Source organism: Cydia fagiglandana, chromosome Z (assembly GCF_963556715.1).
Source record: "Cydia fagiglandana chromosome Z, ilCydFagi1.1, whole genome shotgun sequence".
NCBI lineage: Eukaryota > Metazoa > Arthropoda > Insecta > Lepidoptera > Tortricidae > Cydia > Cydia fagiglandana.
In genome coordinates, this window is record NC_085959.1 from 4,850,470 (window position 1) to 4,862,956 (window position 12,487).

Sequence of the window (12,487 nt, forward strand, 5' to 3'; positions counted from 1 at the left end):
TCAGATGGCAGTCGCTTTCGTAAAAACTAGCGCCTACGTCAAATCATGGGTTTAGTTGTCAAGCGGACCCCAGGCTCCCATGAGCCGTGGCAAAATGCCGGGATATCGCGAGGTAGAAGAAGAATTAGTGATTTATAACATGAGCTTTTTCAAATAAAAGACGCGTCAAGTTCGCGTAGTCGTTTTCTAACTCTTAAAAGAACGAATATAGCGCTTATAATGGAATTTGAGCCCTAATGGTCAGTAAACATGGTACTAGTTACAGTGGCAGTTATACAGAATGCAACATAATCTTCATGTTTAGAAGTAGGTTATCATCCTGACTCAACTCAAAGCTATTTCAATAACTCACCGATATCCGTCCTTTTAAACGGCAAAGTTCCAATACGTAGTAAAAAGCACCGCTGCTGGTTACCCAAATCACTAACAACGTCAGCGCAAAGCGAAGCTCGTATCTATATGGCTTCAGTTCCAAGATACGAGGTTACCAAAATTACTGTCACGCTATTGTAGAGTTTTGGTAGAATATTCTCGGCATTCCTATTGTCGCTAACGCCCTTTGTGTATGGAGAGTAAGATCGTGCCGGGCCTATTTTAAGTGGTCTGAGTTTTTTTGGGGGGCAATTTTACGGGATAAGTCCAGCCAGGGGGAGTCGTTCCTAATGCGTACAGAGCATTCGTTGGTGGTTTAACCAGAAATACGACCAGGTAAGTAGGTACCTCTTCGGTTTATACGAAAATAATACCAAACTTGCCCTAGTAAGCCACCATGACGAGAATAGATTTTTTTAAGATGACGGGTGGCGGCCATCTTTGTACCCCGCCCTCCCCAAGTAGACGCACAGTTCTTATTGCTTCCCGGACTAGAAAAGCTTAGAATTAGGTACTCAAGGAACATATAACTTGTTAAGGACTTCTCTTATCAAACACAGAGAAACAGACAGTGAGAATCACTATCTTTGTTTTACACGTTACTAGTACTAGCACCCAAAAGAAAAGGATGAATATATAGTTTTTTGTTCTTATTTACTGACAAATTAGGTTCGACCCAGGGCCGTCTTAAACTATGCTGGGGCCCTTGGGGACTTGAGAATTGGGGGCCCTTTTACAAAGCGAAGAAAGGGAATTAAACTAACATTTTTCTACTACGATCTCAAGTAAGTAATCAAAGATACTGTTACTGTCTGTCCTTCGGGGCCCCTGAGGATGGGGCCACGGCCCCGTGTGCCCTTACGTAAAGACGGTACTGGTTCGACCAACCTATAATGAGATGAAGCACATATGGGAGCGATGCATAACTGCTTCCACTATAATAGCGTTATTCACAAACACGTAACTGGCCCGAATTAGCTATGAATCGTTTGTCTTTATCTGTCATTTTCACTTATGTATTTGTAAGAATGGGATAGAACATAATTTAACTAAATCAGGCCCGTAAAATTTTCCTGCCCGTAAATTAATAGCTACTTACATTATTTTTAAGATTTCTTTATATAAATACCTATGCCTCAGTATCATCATCATCTCAGTATCGTCACTGGTGCGCTCTCAGGCGACTGACGTAGCCAATCTTTGCAGCAAAGGTGCGGCCACACTCGCTGCAGGTCAGCACCCCTCCGACGTAATTATACGTGACGGCCACAGGTGGTCTGGCCTTTAGCTTGTCACACTTCGCGTCGAGCTCTGTGCGTCGCCTGACTTCAAATTCACGCACCTGCATCTGCACAGTATGCCTCCACTGTGGTCGGTCACCGGCTAGTGTCTCCCATATTGTTGGCTCTATATGAGCTCTCTTCATATGCCGCTTCAATACATCTTTGAACCGCATAAACTGGCCGCCTTGCTTTCGCTTACCAGTTTGCAGTTCGCTGTAGAAGATGCGTTTCGCGACTCGGTCTTGTGGCATGCGGGAGACGTGACCGCTCCATCGTAGCTGTCGTCTCATTAGGTAGGCCTCCATTCCAGCGACATCAGCACGTCTAAGGATCTCCGTGTTCCTAACACGGTCGGACCAGTGGACGCCCATAATGTCGCCTCAGTATATTGATAATACAAATGGGTTATTGTTAATTAAGTATTTGAAAGTGGTTATCCAGTGCCCAGTTAAACCGGGGAACAAAACTTAGAGCTTTGCACGTATAATACCTCAACTCGTTATATTATCTTTGTATACTCAACGTTTTTTGCAACGAAATCTAGGACCAGACATAGATATATATTATCTACTTGAAAGTTCATGTCAATTTTCATGTTATTTCATAGTGGGTGTTACTGTACAGTTGCACACAAGTATCTGAACACGTATAAAGCCGTTATAGAGCGCGTGCTTAGATATTTTTGAGCCACTCCGATACATCTGATGTCGACCAAAGCCACCATTAACATCCGCGAGGCGATTAGTCGCCCAGTATCGAGAGTTGATAACAACACCCCAGAAGGTTCGACGAAGAATGCGTTTTTTGTCGGGACGTCCTGGATTACGTTACATTCGAAATACTTTCGGTTTTACCCGGCGGATTGCGGGAGAGCAGTCTAGTCTCTAGAGTTTCTTACATTATGTATGTCACTGTAGAATCCACAGGTCCACAATGACCCTAATAATAATATAATAATGTGTTTCGGAGGTTCCGGGGCAAACTGCCGAATCCGACACAAGAGCAGCCGACACAACGGAGCCACGCCGTTTTGTCGTCTAAATAGTGTTTAGTTTTAAGTTTATAAAATACATATGTAGTGACGAAAACGAATGTAGTGACGTCACGGTAAACTCACCTACTTTTTATATTTCAATCCGATTTATTAAATACAAATTGTGTTTAAAAATAGCTGGTATCTATGTTTTTCTAATAAATATCTGGTGCTTTATTTCGTGCACGGTTTGAAATAATTTATTTTAAGTACAGGAAACATCCTTATTATCAGTACGGCTACCATCAGTTTGGCATTGACATAAACGCTATCGTTCACGTACGTTCGGTACGTTTATGTCAATGCCAAACTGATGGTAGCCGTACAGTACTGCTACTTGACACTTATTGATGTCACATGTCTCGGGACTCTCAACAATTTACAACCAATATTACAAGCAGAAGATGTTGAAAATAGAGTTTATCATATGGTCTTATTTTCCCGCACTAGTGCGTAAAATAGCACTTTTCGTGCGATGTCAAAAGTTTAAAGGGCCATATGTACTGTAAAACGTTGTACGATACACATGCGAATAGGTAATTCGCAACTCGTGTCGATTTAAAACACTCCCTTCGGTCGTGTTTTAATTTATCGCCACTCGTTTCGAATTTCCTCTTTTTCGCACTTGTATCGTAAATAACTATTATAGGTTATGCACATTTCATGAGTGTGAAAGTGGCAGACTACAAATGGGAAAAAGTGGCCATTCTTGAGGTTCCTAGCGGCCGCTTGAACGTGCCACGACCAGGGGGGGTGGAGCCTCCTCCTTCCGGGCATTCTCGGCTTCGTTCGGCTCAGCATTGCTCCGAGCAGTTATTAGGGTTGCCACAACTTGACGTCTCTTTGCGTGCACGACTACAGATAAAATAATAAGTTACCTACTTGAATTTTGTAAGCCCTAAATAGCCGAGAGGGATACATTTTTATTATTTTTTTAAATTATTTAATTGAAATATGAAATTAATAGTTATAACCACTTTTCTGCCAACAAACTGTTCTGCATGGGCTATCTAAATCAACTGCAGACTTATCTTGGTCTAACTGTATCAAGAATAGATATGAAACAAGTAAATAAAAGAGACCAGCTCTGTAATGCACTTATAATGATGCTCAGAGATGACACAGGAAGTAAGGGTCCTGTACGCATTTCCTGTTTCGGCGAGGGTGAGCATATGTCGCGAAATGTGTTGCTTTTGAGACTAAAATTTAAACTCTAGTATTTTCGAATTTTTGATAGTCCCGCCAAACCAACAGTGTACTTACAGTAAGCCGCAGATAACTGACCCCCCGCAGATGCTTACTCTATTTTGCTAACATGCGTTTAAAATGTGTTTGTTAGTGAAACATCGGGAAAGTTACAATTTACGAACCCAGGGTTTAAAATGTGTTTGACCCATATGTTAGGGAAACATCGGGAAAGTTACAAGTTACGAACCGTCTTAGTGAGTTATTTATCTGATGTAAAAACGTATTTAAATTCCAAATAAACTTTACATAAATATAAAAGTACTTACAATAAAATACATCTATTGCCCCCGCGGCATTGTGCCGAAGATGTGTCTTATATAGCTAGTTAATTATGAAAGTCTAATGCTCAGCAACATAAGACTTTCCGGTCGGTGCTACATCTATTGTCACTTGACAGTAGGTACTACTACTGCTACCTAACACTACGGCTATAAGAGTTCAGGTTAAAATCTCCGACAATTATTAAATGGTCGTTCGGGAACTTGCAAATCGCGTTTTCTATACACGTTGGCACATTGGCGTATTGTTCATCCGTGTGTGTTGACGGCAGATAAACGACACACGTGAGTATTGTTGCCTACTTCGGACTTAAGACGAAACAGGAGATGAGTTTTAAATATTTTAGGTAAATATACCCGTCTCGCTAACGGAAGCGGCTCCTAAAACTAGTGCGATAAGGACAAGGCGAAAAATCCTGCGTAAAATCTCAAAAATCGAGGTTTCGTACTCGACTGTTTTCTCCTCCAAAAATTAAACTATCGTAACCAAATTTGGAAATTTAAATGATTATGAAATTATCTGTGTCAGACCGTTTTCTTTTTTGGCTAATTGATATCAGTTTTGAATACTACGCCTCTCATTGCGGCATAGTCAATAAGGCCATAATGGCCATTTACGAAGGGCTCTAGCGCCTTAAAAAACAAAACTATCAAAAAAAGCAAAACGGTCCGACACAGATATTGACAATATTAATTTGTGTTGAAAAAAATCATTGCTCTAGCATCAAAACCCACGGAGGAAACAGTCGAGTACGTTTGTATGGAGAAATGACCACTCCTGTTGGCTCTTAAAGTACTGATAATTCCGGTACTCGATGCAACATAACCTTCGAAGTCGACTATGAAAACAACAGTCTTTTTGGTACCAAAACTGATGTATGGAGTGAGCAATCTATGTATTTTTTTCTCTATGACGAAACGTATGTACCTACCTACCTATCAATGTTGTCAGGTTGCTAATAGGCAACTGCCTCTATGCCCGTGGCGGAGTTCCTAAATTATTCGCTCCGGACTAGTTACTTACAGCGAGTGTATAGTATAGCTACCCAAAATTTTTGTTCCCCATTATTTTTTGTTCCATTCGCGTTTTTCCCCACTTTTTTATTTTCCTATGCAGTTGTGTCACTATTAGGCTACTTTCTCGGACGCATGAATTTCTATACGTTTTTGTTGCTACGCTTATTTTATTCCATGCATTTTGGCTCCTAGTCCGTATTATCTCCATACCTATCATGTACCTGTAGAACCAAATCTCACTATTATTTTTAACCGACTTCAATTTCATAGAAGGAGGAGGTTCTGTATTCGGTTGTGGCTATGTTTTATTTTTATTTTTATTTTGTTTTATGTTATCATATACTGTTATTCTGTCACACCAAATGACTGAAAGTGAAATGGCGTATGAACCAAAAACTTAATGTCAGAAAATTACCAATTCATAGTATCAGTTATGCACTTACATAGGTCTTCACTCTTCAGGTACCTAGGTAGGAAGTACAGTCAGCGTCAAAGAATTAGTGGCAACCAAAGTAGCTAAATATATCGGAACAGATCATTGTTTTTAGTTGTATGACGGTAGGTAAGGATGTTGGCCACTTGGATTGTTATCGAATATATTATGATGCTGACTGTATGTGAGGTTGTATGTATAACTTTAAAACCAGGGATATTTTTGAGATATTGCAATTAAAATTTACAAAAATCAAATCGCTATACGTATGAGTAGTCTGACTAGAGACTATCTGTCATTCTACATAAAAAAAAAACACCATAAATAAATATGATAAATGTTTGTAATCGGTCATGGGTTATTATAAACTTTAAAATTTTACATTAATATGTAAATAACAAAACTAAAAATCTTATCAATACCCGCTTTACTTAAAAGTAAATCTTAACAACTAAACAAACACCGATTTTTTTTAAATAATGTAAATAATAAAATAAAAATAAAACCATCTAAAATATTAGTGTTTGATTAAATAATGGTAATAAATTCTACAGGTACATGATAGGTATGGAGATAATACGGACTAGGAGCCAAAATGCATGGAATAAAATAAGCGTAGCAACAAAAACGTATAGAAATTCATGCGTCCGAGAAAGTAGCCTAATAGTGACACAACTGCATAGGAAAATAAAAAAGTGGGGAAAAACGCGAATGGAACAAAAAATAATGGGGAACAAAAATTTTGGGTAGCTATACTATACACTCGCGCTGCCGGCTTAGCCAAGATTACAATCGCTATCGCTTCGACAACGAAAAGCCTTATGTCTCTCTATCACTCTTCCATATTAGTGCGACAGTGACAGTTGCGTTTCGATCGCTACGGAGCGTAAGCGATTGGCATCTTGGCTACGGGGCCTGTACCGCGCCATATGTTTTGCGGTCACTGTATTGTCAAACGTCAACTTTTGACAATCAGAGTTACCGCAAAATGTTATGAATCTGTACAGCGCCATCTCGTTTACCTGTCAAATTTGAAGCACGAGATTGTCTTAGATTTTACGCATCTTACTCTATCAATGTATCTTTGCATACAGTCTAGGTGAATATGTTTTGTTGTTTCCTTCCGTCTCAGTTAAGAGCCACCCCGCACTAGCGTCTCCCGAGCGTCAGCATCTAGTCAACTCTATGGCTGCTGCTCGTCGCAACATTGGCGTCATTTTCCGTAGACGCCGACGCTCAAAAGACTGTGGGGTGGCCCTAAGCAGTAGAGCTATATTCCTCGTAACTTGTCTGTCTATGCTGATTGACTGACTACATATCGGCAAATGAAATGTAACGCGCAACGGCGCGTGACTCGTTTTTGCGCGCGCACCGGTGCCGTCATAACGGGCACAATAATAACAGGGCGTGTAGATGTTAATGCACAACCGGCCAATGATGCAATATGGATGCTGGAAATTATATATACAGTAGGCTCTCGGTTATCCGTTCTGTAGTTTTTGACTTTATTGCGAACAAACATACGCGGCGAGGGACTTTGTTTTATAAGGTGTAGTACTGTAGTGATAAGTTCAAGAAAAGCGCAAACGGCCTGACAACAAACTAAACTATAAAAAGACAGTAAATGTGAGTTTTGAACAGACTATCATGGCTAAATATCGTGACATGTCTCGACGACATTTAGAGTTTCTCGAGCGGCGAACATATTTGCGGTACTTTCTCTACACGCCATAACTACTTATTTATTAAGTGTTTATGTATAACTGTCGCGAGGTGTATGTTTAAGACGCGGAGATAAAGTGTTTCTGTATAATTTAGTGTTACGAGGTTAGCTGAATTCATGGCGGGTTAAAGTTTTAGACATGTACAGTCACCACACGAGATTGGTATGCCATTTAGGGTTCTTGCTAAATTAGAAATTCTATATTAAGTATTGAACAGCCAATTTACCCAGGGCCCTAAAAGCCGCAACAATCGCCGAATATTACCGTTGTTGAGGTGGTTGGTACGTTTTTGTAGTCGATTGACCGGATATAGGGTAACCATATGTCAGGATTTCCCCTGACATGTCAGGATTATTGGTCCCTTGTCAGGATTACAGGTAGGACTTGCGAGTGACAGGGTTTTATTAAGAAACCTCAACTAACCAATAGTAAAAAAGTGAAGGTTATGTTGTATTGTTGTAGCTATACGTGTAGCATATTATGGTGGCGAGTTTTCAACTGACATCCGGACTAATTTTATTCGCTAAGAAAATATACCTAAAAGTTTCCTTGGCAAAAACGAGTGATTACTCAAAACATATTACAAACAATCACATATTTGCGGCGTTCACGGTAGAGACCCTGGGGCCGTGGAGTCGTGACACTCATAATCTTTTTCAGGGCCTAAAAAAGACCCGATTGAGACTACGGGTGACCCTAGGGCTGGCTCATTCCTACGAGTAGGCCAAAGAATAGGCATAGCTATTCAGCATGGAATATAGCCAGCCTTATGGGCAATGGGTACCCTTCCGCAGAGGACAGATCTTGGGGCCTTAAGATAGGTGGGTAAGTTTTATTTGTTTATTTTGTTAGCTTTAATTTATTTAGTTTATACTTAATTTTAATAATAACACAGATTATATAATAATAGTTTATATAGTTGGTCAAACAAAATTTGACAGTAAATAAGAACAAAAACACTGTACTCATCCTTTTCTTTTGGGTGCTAGTAGTATATACTAGTGTAAGACAAAGATAGTCTGATTCTCTCTGTCTATGTTTGAAATGACACAGTCCTTTAACAAACTATATGTATTTTATTGATTGTATATATATCTTATTCCGTAAATAAATGGAATGGGGGGGTCTAATTCAAGTGACCGTAGGGGCCAACACACCTCGGATTTTGGAGAGATGACCTTCTAGAATTTGTCAGGATTTTTAGCCAGATGTTAGAACACTATGGCCAATTAGCTTAGCTATATTAAAACAAAACAATCGTGTTGCAGTCATTTACTATGACCGTCCCCGCGGTTTTTTTTGAAACGTTGGAACTTCAGTCTGGAACATTTGCGTGCTATTATATTTTAAGATTTTAATTTTGGTTTAACCGAAGTGAACAACTAAGTTTACAACGATTACAATCGGCATTAGGGGACTCTGTTCCATCCCGAGCAACAATTTTTTTTAAAAGGTAAGACTAGCCTCGAAGATGACCAACGGAGCGGTCGCCCGCTGTTCAGCAGTAACTGTAGAAAACGTGTCTACTACTGAAATGTTGGTCCCAGAATTACATACATATACGGAAATAGAAATGACTAGGATCATAGGGTTACTTCAGGGAGTGTTAATACCATCCTACATCAACATATGAATATGAATATGTTTTCAAAGTTTGTTTAGACGAATGGAACTTCGTATAGAGAATGATAGAGAGTATTTTCATAATTTGTAATTTGATTATCATTGTTGACATTTTATAATTATACGTTTGCATGCTAAATTACACCACCCTATTTTTTAATCCTGGATTTTCCCTTTAAAGTAAAATAAACGCATTCATAAGCAAAATTAGAGTCTGTTCGGAAAGAGAAGAGTCGTGGTATTCCTGCCACTCCTGCCATTCCTGGCGAATAATTGTTTTTAATTTATTATTGTTATTTAATAAATTTGAATGAAATTTTGATTGTCAGTGTTATTTTTCGTAATTATTCATTATGTAAAAAAAACTGACAATCACAATATAAATTCCTAAAAATTTACCATGTCTAATTTTAAGTGACATTGTATATTGTGAGATAAATAAATCATATCATATCATATCATATGTATTGGGCCCCATACATTTCACGACTCTTCTCTTTCCGCACAGCCTCTACCAAGCTTTTTAGTAGGTAGGGTAGGTACTACCTCTTAATATCCAACAAAAAATAGCCTGATAACTTGATAAGCCTCGTAATACTTAACACCAAATTTAAGTACGTAAATATACTTTTTGAGAAAGTAATATACGTATATATTTTTAATAATATACCTCCACCTATTTCACCAAAATTTGTAAAAGTGCATCTAATTTAACATCCCTAAATTTTCTGTTATAGTATACAGAGTGTCCCTAGCCATTGGACAAAGCCGAAATGTACATATGCATTAGGGTATTTAGAACCAGTGGCGAAGGAAAAACAGGGAGCTAGAGGAGCTGGTTGCGATACCTAATACAATTGGCGAGATCAAAGCCACACGACTCCGCTGGCTTGGTCACCTGGAGAGGATAGGGGAGGATCGTGCTGTGAGAAGAGCGTATGTGGGGCACCCGGGCGGAAAACGTCCGTCTGGGCGTCCCAGATACCGCTGGAGTGACGAAGCCCAAAAAGACCTGTCCGCCCTCGGAATACCCAACTGGCGTGAAGTGGCGCAGAATAGGGCAGAATGGCGCTCTCTTGTGTCAGAGGCCAAGATCCTCTTTGGGTCACTGAGCCAGTGATGTATGTATCTATGTATGTAAGAACCAGTATACAAAGTATCACAACAATCGGTGTAGCGGTTACGAAGAAATTAACAAATTATGTTTTTTTTTTACTTTTGAGTAACCTGTATGTGTTAGTACTTAGCTCCTGAGGTAATAAATAGTATGAAACCTTCTTCGACCATTTTGATTATCTTTTATATTTATGACATTAATAAGATTCTGACTTTTCACAAATGTCATCATTGCCGCACATTTTCAAACAAATTGTCAAAAGCACTGCCAATGATTAATACAGTATGTTTCTTTTTGTTGTCGATGATTGGAAATAACTTTTGTTTGATAATTATATTTATTTTATAAAATTTTGTTCTAGTTAAAAAATATTACGATTAGAGCATATCTGAGAAGTAACCCTACGTGGGATTTCAGGGTTTGTCCAATGGCTAAGGTCACCCTGTATAATATAAAAAAAAAAAAACAAATTATAATTATTTAATTACAAAATCTCTAAAAAAAGTGTAATAATATTTTACGGTAGTTTACGGTACGGTAGGTCCTAATTTACTGCCCTAGGGGGGGATTAAGAACAATAGGTGCCTATGCCAAAAATTTAAAGGGCCTTATGTACGAGGCCCTACCTACTGTAAAACGTTGTACAATTACAAGTCCGAAAACGTAATTTCCTAAATTACGCACTTGTATCTTAATGTACCTACTATGTACATATTTTCAACTTGTGAAACTAAAAGAAAGTCGAGAAATTGACTAGAGCTCACTTGTAGCACTGCCCTAATAAATATATTTATTAATTATAATTAGGGACAAGAAAGAACAACAAAATAAACAGCACTGTCCTTAAATAATAGAAAAAACACTAGTAATAAATATTAAATCGAAATGAATCCCTTAAAACGTATTGTTAAATTAAAACAATTAAACTACCGCTGCCCGGTATTCAATATTCTCAATAGAAACTGGCTAATTATCGCAAAAATTAATTATACGTTCAATAGGAAACTTTTTTTTAATGTACAGCCACTTGTTATATTAAAACACACCTGCAATAAACAGCAACGCTAATCGCACATCCATGATCGCAGCAGTCACAACACTCGCGGCATGACGCGCAACGGGCGGCGGCGCACTGGCGGCTAGTGGCAGGTGCGCGCACGCTGCCCCGAGAGCTCGTAACGTAAGGGCCTATACGCACATCGCCGATTATTGGGCCACTTTATTTTGACTCCGACCAAGGTACTTCGCTGTATGGCATTTCCAATGACCAGACATAGAAGTTATTGTGGCAAAATAAAGCTGTTATCGAGGTTACCTTAACTAGCAATGTACAAATTGCAGAACATTCCCAAAAAGCGGAAACGTTCTCGAGAATGTTCTCAGAACATTCCTGCAATATGGAAATTAATGTTCCGCCATCTTGGATGTTTTCCAAAAAAAATTTTTTTGTCATAGGAATCTAGAGGCCTCTATCTCCCGCCATGCCAAATCTCAGCGCGCTCGGACCAACATGAAATTTAAAAAAAAAAGTCGTCCAGTTTGATTTTTTTTAATGCAGTTTGTTTTGTCTCGGGGCCCTCTATGACATTTGGTCGAGCACCCCCACCTGTCACGCACCGTTTAAAAGTTGCCATACTAAATAAAAGTGGCCAGTTTTCCCGCAATTATAGCATTTTTCCAAAAAAATGTTTTCATAGGTATCTAGGGCACCCCGAGATTCCGTGACCAAAATTTCAGCGCGCTAGGACATTATTCATGGTATAAACTACGATAAATAAATACATTCTCGTTCTCGAGAACATTCTCAGAAGTTACCGAGAAATTCTTTGCAACTTTGGAAAGTTCTCGTGAGTGCATTGCTAATTAACCTTAACTTTATCAAAAACCGCAAAAAAATGTCCATAACTCCTGCAATGGAGCAAACTCGGATTTCACTAATTTACAACCAAATGAAGGTATTTCCAACTTGCTGGGAATTAATTCCTGGAAAAAAATCTAATTTGACTGGCCTATTAATGGATTGTAATTCATTTGATATCAACCTAATTTAGTATTTTATACGATCGTGATATAATAGAGAACTTTTCAGTCGAGTACCGTGTTTAGGCAACGAAGCTTGCTGAGTTGCCTAAGTCAGGTACGAGATTGAAATGCTTGATTATATCACTATTGTATACAATACTTTTTCTACGAGCCAACAAAAATAATACTTTAAACTAGAAACCAAAAGTATACACAGCTAAGATACGCAAACAGCCGCGATACCTTCATACTGGTACGCGCCCCGACCGCCGCAGCCGGCGCGTTGGTCAACGACACCTTCTCGTTACTCATGAGGCCCTGGTACTTGCTCCGTGCT

The 12,487-nt window shown here is 39.0% G+C and overlaps 1 protein-coding gene across 1 annotated transcript in view; it reads right to left on the bottom strand.

Moving 5' to 3' along the window:
* Window positions 1-11,276, bottom strand: part of LOC134678730 (CUB and sushi domain-containing protein 3) — a 105,406-nt gene extending 94,130 nt beyond the window's left edge. The window contains exon 1 of the mRNA XM_063537402.1: window positions 11,175-11,276. Within this exon, the coding sequence (XP_063393472.1) occupies window positions 11,175-11,208 (34 nt within the window). The 5' untranslated portion in view covers window positions 11,209-11,276. The remainder of the gene's footprint in view (window positions 1-11,174) is intronic.
* Window positions 11,277-12,487: the final 1,211 nt, after the last annotated feature.